Source organism: Rhinopithecus bieti, unplaced genomic scaffold, assembly GCF_001698545.2.
Source record: "Rhinopithecus bieti isolate Rb0 unplaced genomic scaffold, ASM169854v2 scaffold_25806, whole genome shotgun sequence".
In the NCBI taxonomy this organism is placed as follows: Eukaryota; Metazoa; Chordata; class Mammalia; order Primates; family Cercopithecidae; genus Rhinopithecus; species Rhinopithecus bieti.
Window position 1 is genome coordinate 536,245 of NW_016811742.1, and position 24,147 is coordinate 560,391.

Here is a 24,147-nt window from a genome sequence, read left to right on the forward strand (position 1 = left end):
GAGAGAGAGGGAGAGGCATATATATGTATGGAAACATTAGAGGAATTTCTAATTAAAAATAGATATTGAATTTTGTTTAAGGCTTAGCCAGTATAAAAGGAGCTAACCATATAGGTTTTCTCCTCCTAGATCTGTTAATATAATATATGATACTAATAGATTTCATAATATTGAACCAACCTTCCATTCCTAGAATAAATCCCATTTAGTCACACCATATTAATCTCCTAATGTGATGTTATATTCTGTTTGCTAATGTTGAATTTAGTATTTTTGAATCAATAATCATGAGTGATATTGGTCTGTAGTCATCTTTCTTTTTTATGGACTGTCTCTATCAGTTTAGGTGTCAATGTTATACTTGCTTCATAAAAGAAATAGGGAAGTTTTGCTTCATTTTCAATGCTCTTAAACAATTTAAAGAGCATTGGGAACATCTGGACTTTGAAGGTTTAGTAGAATTCCTCTGGGAAACCATCTAGGCCTGACGTTTTTTAGTGGCATGGCTCCTTAATAACTTCTTCTGGTTCTCCCATGGAAGTCAGTCTGTTTAAGCTTACCAACTCTAATGAGGCCAATTCTGGCAATTTTTCTTCTTCTAGGAAATTATCCATTTCATCTAGGTTTTCAAATGTATTTGCACAGAGGTCTGCAAAATAGTCTCTTATAATTTTTAAAATTTCTTTTGTTTCAGTGGTATTTTTTCCTGTCATTGCTTATTTTATTTGTGTTTTCTCTCTCTTTTTCTTGGTCATGTTTTTTCAAACAATCACGACCTAATTAATAAATAAAAATCTTGTGTGTGTTTAATGTATAGAGCACATACAGTTGGGTTTGCTTGTGAGCCAAATTGAAAAGTTTTTAAATAGGCCAAATTAGCTCACTCATATTCATTGATATGACTAAACTCTTGATAAATATTATAATTATGTGTGTTTTGTTATATTTGTTATGTTCTTCCTCCATAAGATTTTGTGTCTTCTCTCTTAATATAAAAACAATTTTTTGGTATTTAGGAAGTTTTTTTTGTTTTGCTAGTAGTCTTCTTTGTCTTATCTACCATTTTATTTATTTTTATTTTATTTTATTTATGTATTTATTTATTTATTTATTTATTTATTTATTTATTTATTTGAGATGGAGTCTTGCTCAGTTGCCCAGGCTGGAATGCGGTGGCGCGATCTTGGCTTACTGCAAGCTCCATCCCCCGGGTTCCCGCCATTCTCCTGCCTCAGCCTCCCGAGTAGCTCAGCTCGGACTACAGGCTAGTTTTTTTGTTTTTTTAGTAGAGACGAGGTCTCACCGAGTTAGCCAGGATGGTCTCTATCTCCTGACCTCGTGATCTGCCCGTCTCAACCTCCCAAAGTGCTGGGATTACAGGCATGAGCCACCGTTGCCCAGCCTCTTATACAATTTTAATGTCCTTAGTCCCCTATTTCATTTTTCAAGCCTTTAATATCTGGTTGACTAGTTCTTACTGGTATCCTTTAACAGTTACTTATTGCCTAGACAATAATCAATTAGCTTATTCTACTTTCTTCTTTACCTCTCCCTTCTCTCATTTTTAGTTGTATCATTCTCTGTTGTCACAACATTTAAAATTGCACGTTAGTTTTCTATCTTCATGTCCACTTTAGTTTTAGTTTTAGATCTACATTTACATGTATTACAATGTATGCTACCCATCCTTTTGCTGACATTTCCCCAATTATTCCTTGGTTGGATGAAGCTTGTCCTCTGGTGGATTCCTCATAAAGGACTCATGGGTGCAAAATTCTCTAAGTTCCTGTATGTTGAAAATTGCTTTTCTACACTTGAAGTACAGCATGGTTGGACATAAAACCCTTGCTTCATATATTCTTTAACGGATCTTTTGCAATCACTCTCTGTAGATCTGCTAATCTATCTCTTCCTCCATTTGTGTGGCTTTGGTGTGTTTCACAAGATCCCTGGTTTAATGGCACCATCTTCTGTCAGTGTGTTGAAGTTCGAATATTTTAGTGTATTTGTTTGTTTTGGTGGTGATGCAGGAGTTGAAGGACACACACAACTCCTGCGTGTCCTTGAATTTTTTCGTTTTATTTTGTCTTGCAGGGTCCTAGAAATTTCCTTTTTGCCTCTTTTCTTCTTCACTCCCAATTGCTGAAGGGCAGATTTCCCTTCCTGTTTGTCTTTGTTCCCCCAGAAGCTTTACGTAGAGAAAACTGCTCCTGTAAAATATGCATACTTTTAGGTCCTTTTTTGTAGTTTGTGTCGATCTGAAAAAATTTGTACTATTTTTCAGACTTAGGGCAAACAATTTTTCTGGTGGTGGTTTTAGATCAATCTTAGGACCCACTGCTAGTTCGTCTCTTCCATGTAGCTTTCTGAATCTGCCCTCCCTCACCTTGTAACAAGAGGAAATATGCTGAGACTTGGTGTTTTCTCTCTTTTTACTTAACAGTCAATGTGATGTTTGGGAATTCTCTGTCCTCAAGTTATGCTGATGGTGTGTTTTCTGTGTAGTTTTATTTTTACCTTCTTCTTCGATATCATTTTTGGAGGAAATAATAAGAGATGGGGACCTAGGGTATCACTATTATCGTCAGTTACCTGGGAGTCTCAGTGTGTATTTTGATCCACCAAAAAACCTATGTATTCAACTGCCTCAAACAGGCTACTTTCCAGCCATCAGCACTGTAAGTCTAATAGTTTTTGAGCACATAAAAGTATTGTTTCTTACCAAAAAAAAAAGCTGTGTGGACTACTTCTAATGGTTAGTACCAAGAGTGAAAACACATGGTTGGATTTGCAGGGAACAGGATACCTGTTACAGCTCTGGCAAACGCTCCTGTTTTGATACCCATTTGCCATTCTCAATTTGACCACAGCCTAGAGAAGGAAGAAAAATTCCCCAGAAATTCTGCCTGGAGGCAAATGGCTTTCAGTAACTGGGTTTTTGTAAACAAAAGTACTAAAGTACACAAACACACCTCACTGGGGACCCTTTCCTCTCTCTACCTTTCCCTAAATAATCAGTATTCTGACGCTTAACAAGTCAGTCTGCAACCAAGAGTTCATGTGGACAGAAGTTGATCCCAGGCAATTTCTCTTTCATATTGCCCTTGGGAACATTTTTACTACAAACTTTTTACATTTGGTTCCTAGCCAGGCCCAGATAACTCTTCAGATCCTTTACCAGCCTAAAGCTGTAGTTTCTGTGGTGCATTAAAGAAAAGGTTGGGATGCTATGTGCTAGTGTTGATTTCGTGAAGTTTGTTTCGATCTCTTCTCTGTAGCTCAGGTCGACAGTAACTTCATGTCCCAAATAAATGATCTTAAACTAATCTCTGGCTATAGAATTTCAGAATCCAGCAGGATGGAATTGATACCCTTTTTTTAGGAAGCCTTTCCCTGAAATGACCTCCTGTGCCACCCTTGATGAGTAAGGACTCCTAGAAGGGCTTTAATCAGAGATACTCCTTGAATTTTCAGCTAACAAAGCGTTTAGGGTTTTATGCTAAATTGGCTTGTCCTGTTTCCTGTGAGTTCCCCCTAGAGAACTTTTGGTACAAATTAAATGTCAAGAAACCAAGCGTCCTCTCTTCTCACTTGTAGGAGTTATGAGGTTACTTTGGAGCCATCACCAGATGCCACCAGACAGATGACGCTTTGTCCCTTGAAATTTTAAAATATCCCATGGCACCCTTAGGAGTTCACTGCAGTGCCCTAAGGCACCTAAGCACACAGTTTGGGAATCACAGATATACAACCTTCCAGCCTTTTCCCCCATGCATATGTATATGTACACATACATATACAGTCATTGACATTTTTTGAGATTATACTATACACAAATTTATCAACTATGTAAAAATCCCTGATAATAAAACATACATTTCCCCATGTCATTAAATATTCTTCTCTAACACTATTTTTGATATTGTATTCTATCCTATAGTTATATCAGTATTCATTAAACTAAGTCCCTATTGTTGGACATTTGGGATATTTGTGATTAATTTTCCCATTGTAAACAGTGCTTTGATGAACACCCTAGTGAATAAATCTTTGCATACACTGATCATTGCCTTGGAATAAATTCCTAGATGTAAAATTGCTGGATCAAAGGTTATGAATATTTAGAGTTTTGCCCTCTAGAAAGAGTGTAACTGTTTATACTTCCTCTAGTATATGTGAGTATATGTTATAGGTTTTTCATTTGATGGTAAGAATTTTATTATAAACAATTTCAATATAGACTGACATTCAGGTATTTTAGGCATCGTGCTGGGCACTTGCACAAACGCACATGCATAGTTTAATCTTATTTATAAAATGTCATATTTAGCCTCCTTAACAACCTTGAAAAGTTGATATTATCCCCATTTTACAGATAAAGAGACTGGGAGTCAGAAAGATACAATAGCTTTTTCCAAGTTACACATCCAAAAAGTTGTAGTGCTGGGATTTAAACACAGTTAGACCTATGATCTTATCACCATATAATAGATACTTCAGGGAATTGATTGGCTAATAATAACGTCTGATGCTTATATAGTGCTTATGTATGAGGTACTGTTCACATGTATTATCACGTTCAATTATCATGCCAAGGCTATGAGGTACTATCTACTCTCATTCCCAAGACACTGAAATGACTAACTTGCCAGGGTCATACAGCTTGCAAGTGTTAGAGCTGGTATTCAAAGTCAGGCAGTTTAGCTTCATGGTCCATGCCATTAATGACCAAGGTACAGTACAATAGCCTGCAGAGTTGCAGAAGACTGTATATCAATCTCATTATGAATGCTTTCTTAAAGGAAGAAAAGCATGGCTTCACCAAATCTCATACATGAAAGGAGAGTTGTCTAAGAAAATGTCTAAAAATCTTAACTGGTACCCACACTGTTGTAACTTCTTTAGACTTTGGATCTTGAACCAGAATGACAAGACAGCAGGAATGCAGACATTCAGACAGGCAGTGTGGGCTGATTTGGTCCCAAAAGCCGTAGTCCCTCACTTCAATGTTGCCTGCTCAGAGGCACAAAGTGCTCAGTTGTCCCCACTGAGGCCCTAGAAGGCACATCTGCAGTGATGTGTTTGTAGCAGCTGCTGATAGTGCTTGCGGGTGTTCTGAGCTGGGCTCAGCTTCATCATCTGTGACCCATGCTTAAGGGCTTGGGCTGAGTTACAGCCACATCCATCTGGTCAGGGCTGAAAGTTGCAGAGGCGATGATATCACCATGGTATTAAGTTACCCTGGAGAACTAGCCTCCTTTGGAGAATGGGAAAGCATGAAATAATGACATGATTACTCTTCAAATGGTAATTTTTCACAACACTAAAGTTCTTTACCAGATCACTCCACCAAGTCAGCCATGCTGTCACTTTACTGGTAATAACAGTAGTGGCAGTTGCGGTTAACATTTCTTGAGGTCTTACTCTGTATCAGTCAGTCATTGGGTTAAGCACTTTACATGCCTTATCTCATTTAATCCTCTAGCCCTATAAACCAGGTACTATTAATATCCCTGTATTACAGATGAGGGAACTGAGGGCAAAGAACATAAGTAACATCCTGAATCCTTCAGCTTGCAAGCAGAAGAAACGAGGTTTGAAGTACGTATTTTTTTTCCTGATTTTAGTCTGTAACTATTCTTGCTTTACTGCATTGTGCAACCAGTTAACTAAAAAATATGTCTGTATTCTGAAAAAGAGGCATTTCTTTCAGGAACGAAAGGAGGGGAAATTAATTTGTTCCCAAATGCCCGTGATTTGAGCTCTTAGCCAGCCCAGCCTCTTTCACTGGGAGGCAGGAAACTGACTCCCAGACAAACTGATGTTTCCTCAGGAGCAAGCATAGGGCTACAGGTGGCCACCAAGCTTACCGTTAAAAAGTGACGGTCCTTAACCTCACGCCTCCTCTGGCTGTGAGCTGGAGGGTAGGCTGGCAGTGGAGGAGCTGCAATGGAAAGGGGGGCAGCTGCTCTTTGCTCTCGGCGATCGCTCCGGCTCCGGTGTTCTGAGAAAGAGAAAAAGCAGTAATACTGAAATACACCTGGCATTTTCCATTTATCTTTTCCCCTTGGGAGTGTTAGCAAAAGGCTGTAAAAAAAAAAAAAAAGTGAGTTTTCATTACTTTAGCTAATTTGTATACCAAATAAGATTTTCAGAATGGCTTTTAATTGAACTTTCACTTACTATTAATATGAAATTGTATGCATACATTTCAGTGGGTCCATCTCATAATCTGCACAAAAGGGTTCACTTCTGAGTTCAGTGTGACTTATTTCAAAATAACACAAGCAACAACAACAACAAAAGTTGAGAACATAGTGGAAGATTTGATGCCATCAATACTGGAGTGGAAAGTAGGCACAGACACACCAGAGCTGCCTGGCCCACTCACTGGGTACGGGAGCTGGCTGTCACTGGCTCAGGGGAGCTGATTGCTACATATTCAGGAATTTGTGTGAGTCCATTTTTCAACTGTTGGTACCTGGAAATAACTCATGTTGGGAGTATTTGCATCACATGTTTGTTGAGTGACTGAGAGTGAATTTATGCTTTCATTAGAGTCTAGTTTTAAAAATTAGAATGTATTCAATTTCTCTGTAATTCGAATAGGCTGTGGTGGGTGCCTTCACTGCCATGGGCTTTTCTAGGTCCTGTTACTTGTTTCTGACAGACCTCCCCAATGCTGGCTCCATTTTCTTTGCCCCATTCAATGTGCTGCCCCCTAAACTAGGAACTGAGTACTCTTGAACTTTCTGATTTCTATCCGTGTCTGACTTGGCTGTCCGTGTGCCTCGCTGCCTGAACACAGTGTCTGTGTCGAGAAGGTGTGATAGTATTCCCCATCTCCCTTTGCTTGGGATTCTTCTGACAAATGTTGGCTCCCATAAGCAATTAGAGCAAAGTCTTCAAAACCATGTAGGTAGTCTTTGCTAAACTGCCTCCAAAGTCAATGTTTATCAGAAGACTGTTTAAGATAAATGTCTTCCTTGTTAAAGTGCCCACCTCCAATGCCACCATCATTATGCAAGCAAACAGTGGGCTTTTCTAAATGAGTAACACAACGAAAAGTGTTTACATTGTTAAATCCATACAGAAGAGCCGCTTACAGGTGTTCCTGGTTAGGAAGAAGTGAAAGGAGGGGAGTAGTTGGAAGGGAGACATCAACTCAATTTTCCATTCAATTGCTCCCCTCCTACACAATCTTAAATATATATCTTTCTTTGCCCTAGGCTGGGAGTAGGCAGGCTAGATTAATGGCTCCCTAATAATACCTTTTTCTGGTGCTGAGGTAGGGAGAACATCAGTTCACTAGAGCCTGAAACTGCAGTGGAATCCTGCTCCTTATTCCCTCAGACCAATGAAACTTATGCTGCAGCCCGAAACTTGAAAGGAAAGGAAATATAAAATGTAATTATCTATTTATAGTTGCTTATGAATCTCTCTCTCCATTATTTATGAACATAAACGATAGCATCACATAAAGCCATTACTGGCTCTGAGCATTAAAGAATTACTAAGAAAAGGGGGAAAAAAGTAATCAGAGCCTAAATAACTTGAAATACATTTAGGTGCTACTTCCTCCATGAAGCCCTCCCTGAAGCTCTATGGAATGACTTGGTACATTTCTTCTTAGCCTCCCTATCACTGTATTGAAATGACCTGGTTACTTGTCTGTCTCTCCACTAGATCAGGGATTCTTTGTGGGCAGCATACGTTATTGCTTTTTGACTCCTAGGTTCTAGAACACTCCCTTGCCTTCAATAAAATTTGTTGAGGGGTTTGCTATTAAGCAGATCTTGAAGGCAGCCAATTTCTAGGTTTTAATCTTGGTCCCCAGCTGTCTCCTTACAGTCTCACCTTCAAAAGAAGCACAGAGCTGCTGCCACCACAGCCTCATTTGTCTGTGCTTCATTATCCACTCCCTCATGGTGGAAGCCAGGCTATTCCAGCTGTCCAAATAGAGAACCTACAGGGATGCTCATTGCGGCATTTGCTGAGAATGGCAGTTGTCTGATAGGTCAGTATTATTCATGGCCACCAGATGGCAGAAGCAGATTATGCTGATGAATACAGCAGTATGCTATTGTGTTTCTTGGACAAGGTTAAAAAAAAAAAGTCACTTTCTAATTTTAATTCTACACTGCATGTTTTTAATTCCATGATGGCTATAATTCTTGTTTATGGCTCTCTGCAGTGCTATTAAAACTACTACACCCAAGATATGCTATTGAGCCAACCGCAAAACAAGCCAGTCTGTGGAGGGTAAAACGCATCTCCACAGTCTTCCTTCCAAACCCCAGGAGGCCCTACATCCCTGTCTCACCACCCCCAGGAGGAAGTTCAGAGAAAACTGATATTGGCACTTGCTGTTCTTCTGTTCTGCTTTAAGTCTAAACATGACAAAGCAGTGAAATGTGATAGTTTACAAGCAGCTTGGTGTTATCTGGTGGAATCCATAAAATCCTAATCAGGGATGACTTATTAATAAAATAAAGGGATAAAAATAATTACACCTAAAGGGCTAATGTTACCCAAGCTTTCTAATGATGGGACCTGAGAAAGGATTTTGTGAGAACAATCAGATTCCTTTATAGTCATCCTGTGCCCTCAGTGTTCAACCAGTTTTCTGCAAAACTTGATTCAGTTCCACAAATGTTCATTGAGGACCTACTATATGTCAGCTTCATACTAAGTGCTTTGAATAAAATAAATTAATAAGATATCATCCTTGCCCTTGAGTTGCTCATAGATTAATGGCTTATTAGTGGTTGGTTGGCGAAACAGGCCCATAGTGGTTGCTTATAAGATTATAAGTGGCAGGATGGGAGGATGTACAGAATATTATGGGAAGAGTGCCTAATTCAGGCTGCAAAGGAATGGCAAGTGTGGAAAGAAAGATTTTCAGAAGGTGGCTTAAGTTAAAAAAGAACTTTTTAGCCAACTATAAAATTGAAGTGAATGGCACGTATGCCAAAGATGCTTCTAGAGGATACTGATTATCACTCTTCATTTTAAGTGTCACATTGTCTTCCCCTAATAACCAAGGAAAATTTTTAGAAACAATTGCTTTAGGGATATTAGGAGGTTAGCTCTTTCATTAAAACGACAAAAAAAGATGAGGAAGGGAAAAAAGAGGAGGAGGGAGAAAAAGATGGTAATTGAAGGCAACAAACTATTAAAGATGAGGATGGGGAAAAGGCAGGAGTTATACAAATGTGGAATAAATAAGATGAAAACAATATTTATCACCATTTTGTTTCTCCACTTTGATNGTTAAAAAAGAACTTTTAGCCAACTATAAAATTGAAGTGAATGGCACGTATGCCAAAGATGCTTCTAGAGGATACTGATTATCACTCTTCATTTTAAGTGTCACATTGTCTTCCCCTAATAACCAAGGAAAATTTTAGAAACAATTGCTTTAGGGATATTAGGAGGTTAGCTCTTTCATTAAAACGACAAAAAAAGATGAGGAAGGGAAAAAAGAGGAGGAGGGAGAAAAGATGGTAATTGAAGGCAACAAACTATTAAAGATGAGGATGGGGAAAAGGCAGGAGTTATACAAATGTGGAATAAATAAGATGAAAACAATATTTATCACCATTTTGTTTCTCCACTTTGATAATGACATTAAAATATTTTACTTGCATTTTAATACTTTTGCAAAATGCCATTTCTTAAAAGAGTGCAGGGAATTTGGAAGACAGACGTTGAATATGTAGACACCATCTATCTCCATAGCAAGAATCTAAAGGCCAAAAAAAGCTGACATATCCCCTACTGATACCCACTTTAGGGGCTCTAAAACAATGATGCTACTTTTATTCCCCTTTTCCTAACTAGAATGGTTTTAAGGCACTGAAAAGCAACCAGTGTAAGAAAGAGCTGTATTCCTATTTTGACTGCTATGAGCCTATCTCTAGATTTCTCAGGACTGTGAGAGACATGTAAATATCAGTATCTATTTCCATGAGACACAGTGTATGACAAGGAGGAAAAGAGCTCTGGCAGGCATTTCAGATGCTTAGGTTGAGTCCTGGTACCACACCTGACCTGCTATGTGTGACCCTGAGCAAGTTTCCTCACCTTTCTAGGCCTCCACGTGACCCACTAAAGAATGGGGGCATTAGACTGATCACTGGTTCTCAAGAGAAGCAGAAGAGCCCTCTAGGGGATCATTCTAATTGTTAGAATGATTGGGTGGGAGCCAAAGATGACAGCCATCCCATAATGCAAAGGATGGTCAATGAAAAAGTGTCCCAGGTCTCACACAATTTTAAATGTTCCATCAGAATCTCTTATGGGGAAAAGCCTAGTGCCTATTTATGAGTCAAACTCATATAATCCATTATAATCCAAAGTATTTATTTTTTTGCCCATATCTAATATATATTGAATGTACCAGTTTTAATGGCCGTGTCCTCCTGCCCCTTGGAATAGTTTCTGAAGGTCTGTACTTAATCCAGACTTACTTTTGACAAGTGCAAACATCTGACTGCTTCATGATGTCTTCTAGTGAGGTCATGCCTGAGCATTTGCATATTGGAATATATATTATTATAAATAATTTCCTTTCAATTTCTCTTTATTATCATATTTAGACCATAATGCTATTTTTTCTTACATGTATGGGTAGGGCATATTACCCATGGATTTCATTTCAGGGTAGAAATGGAAGCATTTCAAAGTACTTGCTACAACGAGGGGGTGTGTTGGGGCTGATGGGACAGAGGACACCTGGATGGGACAACCTCTGAGTTGTCTCCCACAAAAGCCCCCGAGCCCAGGATCTGTCACCTCTGCGCAGGGCTTGCAGGCTCTGCCGGGCATGGCGGTGCAGCTCCTCCACGCAGGGTGGCCTTGTGGCTGGGAGGAAGATGTTGCGCTGCTGGTGCCACGGGGCGCGGTAGTACACACTCAGCTTACTCTCGATGTCCAGGTTGGAGACGGCTGCAAGACAAAGAAACAGAGCATTGTCCATCAGTGGTTTTAAGTTGTGCTTTTGGCCAACCCTGGGGCGGGGAAGAGGACAGGAGTAAAGTCTGGGTGGAGTGGAAGTCCAGACTACCGCATTCACATTAAGAACTAACTCAAGGCCGGAGAAAGGTTTGGCATTTACGATACTGATAGGAACAACCTTTGCCCCTGAGCTGAGGCACAGAAGGCTCCAAGACACCAACCGTCTACCTATGACTAGCTAATTTCCTCTCCGTACCTTCATTCCTCACCCTTGGCACAGTCGCTCATCAACACTGACAAGCCCCTGGCTAGCCTGCTTGGGGGTGTAGATGGGGGTCCTGTTTCTGAAAAATGTGGAGGAAAGCCTCGGAGATGAATGGAAAGGCTGCCTCACCTCCAGCCTTCTGGCTGCAAGGCCTCAGAGCTGTAGTTCTGCATACTGCCCCCGCTGTCCACCTGAACTTTGGCCCATACCTTGCCCTGCCTCTGTCCCTTGTGGTCCCGTCCCCAAGGTATCCTTATCATGCCCTCCACCTACCGGCTCCATTGCCTGTCATCTTTCAAAGCATCGCTCAGTTTCCTTGGTTTCACCTAGGGGTGAGCATACACATTAAAGAAACCATCACAGGGGTAATGAGTATTAAGGGAGGGAAACTGCAGATGCAAGATGAGTTTTTGCAACTCATCCAAGAGATCAAGGAAGGAAGGCTTCCTTCCCCCAAACACAGCATTTAACCCACTCTCATCATCTTCATGTACACATGGATCCTAGGATGGAACGCTCCATGAGTTAAACAGAAATTCTGTTTGAAGCAGATGTTAGGAACGAGGAGGATTTTTACTAAGAAATGGCTGCAAAGAGGACCTTACAAGCACCTGGGTAGCCTGTCAGCCTCGGGAATAGCAAGAACCGGCCCAGTCTGCTTTACCCTCCAAACACACTATCCAGATCCAGACTCCTGTCCTGGCCCCACCCCACTCCTCCCACCTCCCAGTCTCATCTCTTTCCACTCTGGTTCAGTAATGGGGATTGACTGAAAATCAGGCTCTGTCTGCATAAAGAAGTCAACTCCTACCCAATGGGGCAGAGGTCATTACCAAACCCAACAGAGAGGACCATGAATTCATGTGCTCATGACAGCTGGGAGAAGGGACAGAACATAAAGCCTGTCTGTGGAAAGAATGGGCAGGAAGCCAAGTGGGCAGTCCTACAAGTAGGGGAGCTTCTGAGCACCCCTTCCCTTAGGCTTGCCTTTTCAGGAAGGTGGGAACCAGGAAAGAGAGCTGGGCCAAGGTGACTAAGAGGTAGACCAAAAGACTCTTTTCTAGTCCCTCATTCCCTCAGCACAGCTGACCAGAGGCTTAGGGTGGTAACTTTTGACAGCCCCTCAGAAACCAGGTCAAGTGGCCATGGCTCTTCAATTCTTGTGTGGGGAAAACCTGAGACCCTCCTATTTATCTTAATGTTGGTCTGAAGAAAAGACTCATCAGAAGTGCATGTCAAAAACACAGATTCCTGGGCATCAACCTAGACTTTGAATCAGAATTTCCAAGAGAAAGGTCTGGCAATCTCTATTACATGAAAAGTTATTTTTATCATCAGGCAGGTTTGAGAAACACAAAATGTCTTCTGATGATGTCTTGGGATCTTGTGGGAGTGAAAGGAGTTGGGCAACTTGAGGGAAGGGAAGAGACTGATGAAAATGGAAACATCCATCCACCCATGGAACATTCCCACGTAGCTCTTAGTCTCAGGCATGGTGCTAGGTGTTGGAACACAGCACAGAACAAAACACACAGGAATCCCTGCCCTCATAAAGCATTTGTTTTCTGGCTTTGTGCAAAATGGTTTAACTGTGATTCTGCTTGGACAAAATAGTTTGGGAGCAATGACATTGGCAGACTCTTCCTATTTTGGTTTTATACAGTTCCCTAGGGATGGTCTCAGGCATCAAGACTCTAGAGGCCCTGAACACCAAAAATGTTATAGTCCTCACTCCTCCACCTCCACCTTTCTGCAGTAGGTGATCCCAAATTTCAGAATCAATTGGCATATCATAAAATTAGTGTAAAGATGTTCAGCATATTATCTTCCTTCATTATTAAATATTAAATATCAAGTCACCTGAAAAAAAGCATATTTGGTGCCCATGTTTTGTTGATACCCTAAACACATTTCTACTGTGCTTGTTAGGCAAGCCAGTGCTGAGTTTCTGGGCTGCTAAACTCTGCCTGCTGCTTGGGACTGTGAATTCACAGATGCAAAGAGTAATGCATGAGTTCCAGCATGGGCAGCCTAGTCATGGCTCCTGGGAAGAACCAGCCCTCACAATGACAGCCTTCAGGGCCAGGTATCCTCACCTTTTTCTTTCCAAAATCTTTTTCTTTTTCCATTGAGAAGCTATATCAGATTTCTGCCACACATTAGCAGGTGAACATTTCACTCATCAGTTGCCACCATCCTGTCTATCTCTTAGACAGGGAAAGGAGGAAAACTCTTTAATGCCTTTGCTCTCAGTGACGTCATTTGGTCACAGAGCACTAACTAGTATTATGTGTCCACTACAGCCAGGCAGACAGGCACTAATGGAGCTCTTCCAGGGAAAACTGTCCCATTTTTCCTTCTTTAAAAAAATCTATTCCTTTTCTTAAGTAACAGTTCAACCACAGTTGAATCCATTCATTCATGAGCTGCTCCACTGCCATTGTAAGGCTGCCCTGCATCTTTGGGTTCACCATGCTCCCTTTTTCTCCCTATTTAACAATCTCAACATGGCTGAGTTATGCAAGATAGCAGGCTTAGTGCCCTAGGAATGTCTGTTCTCCTAAAAATGGAACAAAGCAAAGCAAGAAGGTTTTTCCTCTGTTTATTTGGATACATCCAGGGGCCACTGTGTGATAGGCAGAATTTAGGATGGTTCCCAAGATTCCTGCCTTCTTGTGCATGTACCCTGTATAATCCCCTTCCCTTGAATGTGGGCAGAACCTGTGACTTACGTTATATTACAAGGCAAAAAGGGTTTTACGGTCTGTACTCAATCGACTTTGAGTTAATCAAAAGAGAGAGTATAATCCTGAGTTAATACTTAAGAGACAAGAAGCAGCAGAGATGCTCTCCTGTTGGCCTTGAAGAAGCAAACTGTCGTGTTGTGGAGAGGGACATGTGGCAGGGAATGGCAGGAGGCCTCTAGGAGCTGAGGGCCTCACTCCTACAACTTCAAGAAACTGAATTCTGCCGACAACTTGAGCACAGTGGCTCAAGCCTGTAATCCCAGCACTTTGAGAGGCCAAGACGGGCGGATCACGAGGTCAGGAGATCGAGACCATCCTGGCTAACACGGTGAAACCCCATCTCTACTAGAAAATACAAAAAAATTAGCCAGGCATGGTGGTGGGCGCCCGTAGTCCCAGCTACTTGGGAGGCTGAGGTAGGAGAATGGCGTAAACCCGGGAGGCGGAGCTTGCAGTGAGCTGAGATCTGGCCACTGCACTCCAGCCTGGGTGACAGAGTGAGACTCCGTCTCAAAAAAAAAAAAAAAAAAAAAAAAAAAAAAAAGAGAACTCTGGGCCTGAGATGAGATGAGATGAGCCCAGCTGACACCTTGATTTCAGCCCAGTTAACCCTGAGCAGAGGACCCAGTTAACCCATACCCAGACTCCTGACCCATGGATATTGAAACATAATAAATGGGTGTTGTGTTAAGGTGCTAAGTTTGCAATGATTTGCTATGCAATAATAGAAATAATAGTAGAAAATTAATTGTAGTAGTCTGTCCATTCTCATGCTGCTAATAAAGACATACCCATGACTGGGTATTTTATAAAGGAAAGAGGTTTAATGGGCTCACAGTTCCACATGGTTGGGGAGGCCTCACAATCATGGCAGAAGGCAAAAGAGGAGCAAAGTCACGTCTAACAAGGTGGCAGGCAAAGAGATCATGTGCAGGGGAACTCCCCTTTATAAAACCATCAGATCTCATGAGACTTATTCACTACCATAAGAACAACATGGGAAAAACCAGCCCCCATGATTCAATTACCTCCCACTAGGTCTCTCCCATAACACTGGGAATTATGGGAGCTGCAATTCAAGATGAGATTTGGGTGGGGACACAGCCAAACCATATCACTAATGCACATTCCCACTACTTTATCTGCTTCTCTAGAGTCAGTCACTTGCTTTGTCTTGTCAACTCCTCCCCTCTGTTACCGCTCCCCAGAAAAGGGGAAGATAATGACAAGGGTTACAACAGGAAGTAAGGCTCTATGTGTCATTTTTATCCTCCACAGCAGGAAAAAGGTTATTTGGATGTATCATTTCCCTCATCTAAGACTATAAGCTCTTGTGGGAAGCTCCAACCATATGCCAAGTTCTAAGCCAGGTGCATTATATTGATAATATCATGGTACCCTCACACAACTCAAAGAGGAAAATATTGCCCCTATTTTATAGATAAGGAAATGGGAACTCAGACAGAGTAAGTAAATTTGCTAAGTCATCCACCTGGTAAGTAGAAGATCTGGGATCAGAAACCATCTCTGTTTGGCTTCTAAGCTGCCACTCTTTCCCAAACCAATATTGAAATAAGTTTCCCTAAGCTAAGGGTGATGGGGTACAGGAAGGGGAATGGGTCGTCTGCCACATAAAAAGGATCTAGTGCTTTTCAAAATAAAGAGAAAAGATTCAGAACTGCTACTATCTCTATCATCCATAGCATCAGGTATAACCAAGGACTGAGTGACTCTTCCAGAAAGTGCCTAGCAGGAGGTTGGGAAGATGGGTTCTACTATACCAGAAAGACAACAGCATAAACAGATAACCACAAAACCAAACTGCTGAAAGAAAATGCCATCGCAGGAAATGTCCACAGGCCAGTGAAAAGTCTTTATGGACTGATCTTAGTTCATTCCCCTGTCGAACACTGGAGATAATGGAATTGTCTAGATCTTGATTCATAGTGATGTATTGGAAGGATGGATATGGTCACTGGGGTCCTCTGAAATGAGCTAACTTAGACACTAAGGAAAACTAGTGGCTGCCACTCTTTTGGAAAGACCAGGCCCATTTCTAAGAGCAGGAGGAAGCCTGGTTTTAGAACTATTGGGAAGGGGTAAAAATCAGGGGCAAACTTAGTCTTGCCCCAGCCTCTCCAGCCCCATCTCCCCTGCCCTGCTAGGGGTGCTACTCATTTAATCCTCTCTTTCCTAGCCTTGTGAGCATCCCACACTGCCTTACAGCTTTATGCTCTCTGGGAGCAGTGCAAAATGCTTATTCTTGGCCTCCCTTCCTAGAAAGCCTCCTTACCTCACATCCCCACCCCACATTGGCTTTCTCCCCTGCTACTCCTTCTTCCTTAAGAAGGGAGAGGTGACAGCTGAGATCAAAGTTTGACTGCTACATGTGGTGAAATTTTCAGAAAAATGCACAAAATGACTCAGAAATGGAATTTGTACCCCTTCAAGGGAGGGAAGAAAATTTTAAATGTTCTCAGAGTGCCTGCAGACACATTTACCCACCCACACCTTGCTAATCTTCTTCCTGCCCTTCTACCATCACAGCCACCCCCAACACACAGCTTTGTGGGCAGGAACACATCCCTCCACAAACCATCCGTTCTGATGCCCCATGACAGGGAGGAGTGTGTTGGCATATTAATCAATTAATAAGCATCTGAAATTGTCAGTGTCACAGATATGTAGCCAGTTTGCTCTCCGGGTCTCTGCTACACTGAAGCCAATCCTCAGGAGCCATCAGCTTGGTAAGCAAAATGGAAAATCTCCCTAAGGTGTCTGTTGCTGCTGCCTGAGTGCTCAGATCTATTGGGAGGATAGGAAGAGGATTTCACCAAGTGAACCCCATGGTAACCATCCCCTTGCCCACTCTGCTTGGCAGTTTGGAGGAAGGAACAGGGTAAATTACAAGGAGAGCAAGGACCATCAAGGTTCCTGTCACCCGCAGAGCAGCCCAAAGCCAGAGCCAGTTTCCCAGAGTCTTTCCTTGCTGGGCTTCCTGTTCTATAGAACCGTAATAATTCAGATTTGTTCCCCACTATGGATGAAATGTCTAATGTTCATCTCTCAGCATCAGAAAGATCTAGGTCTCTTAACAAATTCCAGCATCTTGAAACATTCCAACACTTACAGGAGAACATATCTGTGTTTATTTGTACACTAAAAGGACTAGAACAATTTTTCCCATAGAAATAGTTTTCCCAGCTTCGAAAACAAAATGATGCTTCATGCCAGGAAGACTGTTTAATTATTACTGTTACCATTGTTGTTTTAATGTCCAACATCCTGTGGAAAGACCAGTAGAAGCCTGGGTTCTAGTCGCAATTCTGTCACCCCATGACATTGTGCAAGTCATTGAACCTTTCCTGGATTCAAGTTCCCCACCTTTACAAAGGAGGGGTTTGAACTTTTTGATCTCTGAGTCCTGTGCTGTCCTGCCTGTCCTGTCCTGCCCTCCATTTGATGCCAGTCACCAAAATCCACCCAGACTCTGTAGTTAAGCTATGGCAGGATGGGATGGTGAAAAGAGCCTGGGCTCTGGGATAGAAAGATGGATCACAGCATCAGTGTGATCCAGAACAAGTCTTCTATGAAAGGGAAATCACAGAGCCTTCATGGAGTGGTTCAGGCTCCAATTAAGTAACAACGTCTTTGGCATGTGTCACTGCTTAATAAAGATTAGTTCCCTTTCCTGGGCTGAAAACAAAAGAAGATTGGGAGGCCAGGATTAGGGTCCAAGTTCCCAAGAGGAAAGTCTGGAGCTCTCCAAGTTTCTTTTTGCTTTATTTTGCCTGTCTTCTTGTTGAGTGAAGTATAAACAAAGATGAGACTACTAAAGATCACTCTTTGAGGGTCTCATTTCTGGAAACTGGAAAGAAAACTGCCCACAACTGGGGAGCCTGTGACCTCTCTGACAGGTTCAATGTCCCCAAGTCTCTGCCATCTGTTGACATGGACAGCGTTTAGTGAAATGACTCAGTGATCCTAACTCTCTGAGCCAGTGGCAGAGCTGCAGTCCTAGACATTCTTCTTAGCAGCAGTTTGCAATTTACTTGTTTATCTTCAGGTCACTCTGCTGCCATATTCTATACCAGACACTTCCTCCAGAATGTAAGCACATAGTCATCTGTCACAGCTCAGCTATTGTTTTAAGAAAATTCCTTTAGGCATCTAGCAGAGTCATTAGATTCTACTGCTGGAAGGGACCTCGGAAATTATGGACTTCTGTATTTTTTTTTTTTTTCAAACTGCAAGAGCATGACCCATTAGTGGATTGTGAAATCCATTTAGCAGGTCAAGACTAGCATTTTAAAACTGCACGTTCTGCACATGTACCCCAGAACTTAAAGTATAATTAAAAAACAAACAAAAACAATGAAATAAAATAGAGCAGACTGGAAAATACCCACATGCACTGTATGCAGTGTTGTTTTGTAAAGCTATCACTTGTGTCACACATGTGCATGTGCACACATGTGTGTGTGTGTATGCTGGGTTGTGATGTAAAAATGTGTTTCTTACTCTGAGTAGCAGTCAAAACACTGTGAAAGCCATTGTTTAGGCCACTCCTTTCATGTGCTGATGAGAAACCTGAGATTAAAATATTTGACCCTAGATCACAGAGCTGATTTTGGCAGAGGCAAAACCAAAGCCAAGGTCTTCTGAGCCCAGGCCCATGCACTTCCCTCAGCAGCCTCCTCCTTCCATGGGGATAATCAGACTAGCTTCTGCACCCTTCGTGTTTCTCGGTCATTATTTTCTACCTTTCACATTTATCAGATTGTCCTTAGGGGGAAAAACACTTCTCACCTGTGGGTAGTACACATTCCATCCATTTTAAAATTCCAGGTGCACTTCAGCTCAGAGAGCAGTTGTTGGGATGAACCAGCCACAGAAGCCAGGGTTTGCCCTGTGTTCCTTTACAGAAGGACACACCCACCAAGAGCTGCTCTGAGGGGACTATGGCTGCAAGAGAGGGCCCTGCCCATTTACCACTAACAACTATGAGCCACTTTGAGACTTAGAGTATATATATCATCAGGGAAAGATGACATTGATGGAAAACCTTTGTTACCGCAATGGAAACGCACATACTCCCCTTTCTTCCTTCTCGTTAAAGATAGAAAGCTGGGTATTCAGTGTATTCAGGTATTCAGTATATGAAATATCTGAACTCCTTTCCTTCCCTGTGTTCTGTCTCTTTTGCAGAGCAAATAGAGTTTTCCAGAGCAAATAACTCAGAAGAGGATTGGATCAGGGAAAAAGGAGAGCCCAACTTGGTTACCTTGGTTGGCTTGTATACCTAGAATGCCTGCACTGTTTGCCATCTATCTACCCTCCAAGCCTCATCTTCAACAAAAGCCTTCTACCTCCCACCCCCAAGCTGCTGGGCCACTCACTGTTTCCCACCTCTCATTTGCACTCCTCACAGACTATCTTAGATTGCCATACACATCTGCAGCCACATCCTTATGCTCCTGACAAGAGGAGCCACAGCTGATACTTCTTGAGATCCCTGACAATGCCAGGCACTGTCCCATGTAAATTCTTAAAGGAAATGTGTTTGATTGCTTTTGTTACTTGTTAATGACTCCCTGTATACTTTGGCAGGGAAATGAAATTGGCACAAATAGCTCAAGTGGGGTTTTACACCAACTGTGGGTTTCATTTATCCACAGGATTACAATAGAAGAAATTTAGATTCAATACAAAGAAGAAATTTTCAACCACAGGGGTCTAGAGAGGGGATGGATGGAATTATCAAAAGAGGTTAGAGAGAAGGAGTAGAGAGGGGAATGTGGTAAAAGAAAGAAAAACCGCAGGGGTGGGGAAAGTGAGTGGGGGAGGGCATGACCTTAGAGAGATAGTACACATTCTAGGGCCTGAGGATATTTTAGACGAGTCTCTGATTTATAGAAAGCACTGACTCAGGTGCAGTACAAACTTGGTTTTGCAGCAGGAAAAATGTATTAGATAAAGTTGACATGTCCAGCAGCTCTGGGAGTCTGGACCTTCACTCAAACCCACCCGCTTGTATTGAGCAGCTACTCTTGCAAAACTCTGGGCTAGGAACTAGGGGACACACAGATAGCTAAGACAGGATCCCTGTCATCCAAGTGCTTTGATGTAGTATTCGTTTATTCTTTTTTTTTTTTTGAGACGGAGTCTAGCTCTGTCGCCCAGGTTGGAGTGCAGTGGCGCGATCTCGGCTCACTGCAAGCTCCGCCTCCCGGGTTTACGCCATTCTCCTGCCTCAGCCTTCCCAGTAGCTGGGACTACAGGCGCCCGCCTCGTCGCCCGGCTCGTGTTTTGTATTTTTTAGTAGAGACGGGGTTTCACCGTGTAGACCAGGATGGTCTCGATCTCCTGACCTCGTGATCCACCCGTCTCGGCCTCCCAAAGTGCTGGGATTACAGGCTTGAGCCACCGCGCCCGGCCTCGTTTATTCTTTATTTCTTTCCAGCATTTATTAAATGTCTATTATGTAGTAGTGAAAGGGCTACAAAGATTAAAATACAGTGCGTGCTCTCTCTCTCTCTTTGATACGGTTTGGATGTGCGTCCCTACCCAAATCTCATGTTGAAATGTAATCCCCAGTGTTGGAGGTGGGGCCTGGTGGGAGGTGATTGGATCACAGGGGTGGTTTCTCATGGTTTAACACCACCCTCATTGGTGCTGCCGTCACAATAGTGAGTTCTCATGAGATCTGGTTCTTTAAAAGTGTGTGGCACCTCCCCCCAACCCCTCTCAGTCCAGCCCCTGCCATGTAAGAAGTCTGGTTCCACTTTGCTGTCCACCAGGAGTAAAAGCTCCCTGAGGCCTCCCCAGAATAGATGCTGCCATGTTTCCTGTACAGCCTGCAGAACCATGAGCCAATTAAACCTCTTCTCTTTATAAATTACCCAGTCTCAGGTATTTCTCTATAGCAGTGTGAGAACAGACTAATACTCTCTCTCTCTCTCTCTCTCTCTCTCTCTCTCTCTTTCTCTCTCTCTCTCTCACACACACACACACACACACAGTCATTCAAAAAAGTCTAAAAGAACAACAAAAAGCCACTCTTAATCCTGTCGCCAAAGGCCACTGTTAGCATGCTAGCATGTTTCCAAGCAGTTTTTTCAAGTACATTTCTAAATAGTTGAGATATAGCATATATACCCTATTGTATACTGCTTTTTAAAAATAAAAGAAATTGGCCAAGCGCAGTGACCAAGGTGGGCAGATCACATGAATCCAGGAGTTCAAGACCAGCCTGGGCAACACAGCAAAACCCCATCTCTACAAAAAAAAAACAACAACTAAAACAAAACAAAACAAAACACAATAAACAAAACCCTCAAAAATTAGCTTGGTGTGGTAGCATGCGCCTGTAATCCCAGGTACTCTGAGGTGGGAGGATCTCTTGAGCCTGGGAGGTGGAGGCTGCAGTGAGCTGAGATTGTGCTACTGCATTCCAGCTTGGGTGGCAGAGTGAGACCCTGTCTCAAAAATAAAACGAAATAAAATAATTTTTCTTTGTGAATCAACCTCAATACTTGTTAACAGCTGTATAATGTTCTGCCATGTGGGTGTACTATAGTTTATTTACCCATTCTCCTAGCATTGGACTTGGATTAGCTCCCAGTTATAACACAGACTGCAAGGAACATCTCTCCTTAAAAACCCCTGTCTAGGCCACATTCTCCATGTGACTGTGAGTATGCTGTGGGCCAGACTGGAGATTTTGCTATCCTTAGCATGAACCAGGCTGTCCTTTCCTTGGCCAGTTTGAACAGAGGCTATCAAGACCTAGCTAACTCCGGAGTCCAGCTCCCTAATCAATGGATGGGGAGCAGACTGGCATCTTAGATGTACACATGGCCTAGTGTTTGATATATATATATCATATATATCTGATATATCTGATATATATGATATATACATACATACACACACACACACATACATATACATCAGCAAGGTACATCCTTTTAAAAACACCAGACACCAAGGTGGCAGTTGTTTGGCAAAGCTAGAAATTGTATTATTTAAGCTACCGTTCCACAGAGCACACAATAGGCAGAGGATTCACATTTGTTCTTGTCAAAATGTACCATCGTGCCTCAACAATGCTGATGGAAATATTTGTTCTTAACCAGGAACCATCATTGTACATGAGGCTGTATGGATACAAACCACACCACTGGGGAACTAAGAAGGCTGCCCTCAAAGGCAGACTTAAACATTAACATAATAGGTTAAAATGGAGCTTCCCAAACTCCAGTATGCATAGGAATCCCCTGGAGACTTTGTTAAAACAGATTCTACTGCCAGAGATCTTGATGCTGTAGGTCTTGGATGGGATCTGAGAATCTGCATTTCTAACAAGTCCCAGGGGGATGCTGATGTTGCCAGTCAGTGGACCACAGAGGCCCAGGTAACAAGGTAGGTATTAGATTGAACCATATTAAATTGGTGATGTTCAACCATCTTGATCTTAAAAAACTATCTCAATAGTTCAATCTAATAATTAGTTCAACTCCAAGGTTAGCTTTACCAGAAGGGCCACTGTGCTCTTAGATAGCATTAAAGTGCCTGCTTTTCAGCAACCTGTACTGAAAGTGACCATCCCATCACCAAGTCATGAAACATTTGCGCCAGTTTTCAAGGCCTCCATGCCTGAGTTCAAACCAGGGTAGGAGAAATGGGGGCTTGACCCAATCCTTACTTCATCAGCCCGACACCAAAGAGACACCGTCAGTGTTACAAGTTTGCAAACAAGTAAAAGTATAGAAAGATAATACTGATCAGAGATAAGGAATTTGCTCTTTCAGGAGAGTGAAAGAAATAGTTAAGAAATACTTCCAAGATTATGGGTTTAACAAGGGTTAAAAATAAAACTCCTTGGTGAATGACACAAATCTGTTTCCATTATTTGAGATGAACCAGGTGAGGCTGATTACAGGGAAGACCGTGAGTATCATCCTTTAGCACCCATAGTTTCTTGAAAGCAGGCTCTCTCCATAAAATAAAGAATAAAGGAGGCAATGCACCCATGAAGATGAGTATGACATGTTAAAATCCCTTCACTCCTGTTCAAACTAAGATGAGATGTCATAAACATGGGTGCCTCTGACATCCCAGGGAAGAAAATGGAGCTGGAGTGGGACAGGCAGGTCAGAGAAAGCATGTGAAAATCACCATTTTATTCAAGAACCACTGCACTCAGTCACTGGATATAAGAGAAAAGGGTTCTATTTTCAGTATGGCTCATGGAGCCTCTTCTGTCCTCTTGGACAGATGCCCTTGGCTTGGTTAGACTGTGAAGCAGTAAGGTAATTAGCACATGCATCCAATTATATATGCTAATAAATCCCTTCTCCTAGGTGGAGGTTAGTCTCTTAAAATCTACTTAGAGAACATCAGTGATGATGGAAAATTTTAAAATACCTACACAAGGCCCCACATACCACCTCCACTACACTTACTTAGAATCACTACTTGCTAATTAGTATCTTTGCAGGTAGAAGAGAAGTGATGCTCTTTATTGGGCCAACAAAGAAGCTATAAATACATGAGCCTGCAAGTCAAAAGGCATTCTTTTCCAAGGACATTTCCACCCCAAAAGCCTAGATATTTGTAATGAGTTATGTGCTCTCTATAACAGACGTAGCTAGATGAGTGGCAAATACTTAACCCATAATGAATTCATTCTGGTGTCAGAAGAGATGGGTTCTCTTGTGACTCAATTAGCTTGAGTCTAGCTGAGTCTGCAGCGGTATCAAGGGAGGTGTACTACGTTCATCTTGCACATTTGCTGCCTCAGACCTAGAATCAGCCCTTTCTTGAAGAAGCCCTGACTCCTCTCAGAGGGAATAGACTTTAGAGACCACACTCTGCATGGTAGGGGTATTCATCATTGCTAGGTTGTCATTGGTTCTAGCCTTCTTCAGTAGACAGGACTAGAAAATATGTAAGAAGGTGAAAATAAATAATGAGTTTAAACCATTATTGCCAATTCATATCTAAGATTACAGGTTTTACCTTCCTTGATTTTATAATTGATCTCTTTTGTCTTGTGCTGAAAATCTTGATTCCTAATGGCTTAATTACTTATTTGAATAGTTGCAAAATGACTACAATTAAGTTTAATTCAGTTTTGGATTTCTTTTGTTTTCATTTGTCATTAGGATATTT

The 24,147-nt window shown here is 41.9% G+C and overlaps 1 protein-coding gene across 3 annotated transcripts in view; it reads right to left on the minus strand.

Moving 5' to 3' along the window:
• NHS (NHS actin remodeling regulator) overlaps positions 1 to 24,147 on the minus strand; it is a 361,317-nt gene that overhangs the window by 34,090 nt on the left and 303,080 nt on the right. For all 3 annotated transcript variants that reach the window (XM_017894887.1, XM_017894886.1, XM_017894888.1), the window contains exons 2-3: positions 10,798 to 10,950; positions 5,871 to 6,004 (exon numbers count right to left, since the gene is read on the minus strand). In XM_017894887.1, the coding sequence (XP_017750376.1) occupies positions 5,871 to 6,004; positions 10,798 to 10,950 (287 nt within the window). The remainder of the gene's footprint in view (positions 1 to 5,870; positions 6,005 to 10,797; positions 10,951 to 24,147) is intronic.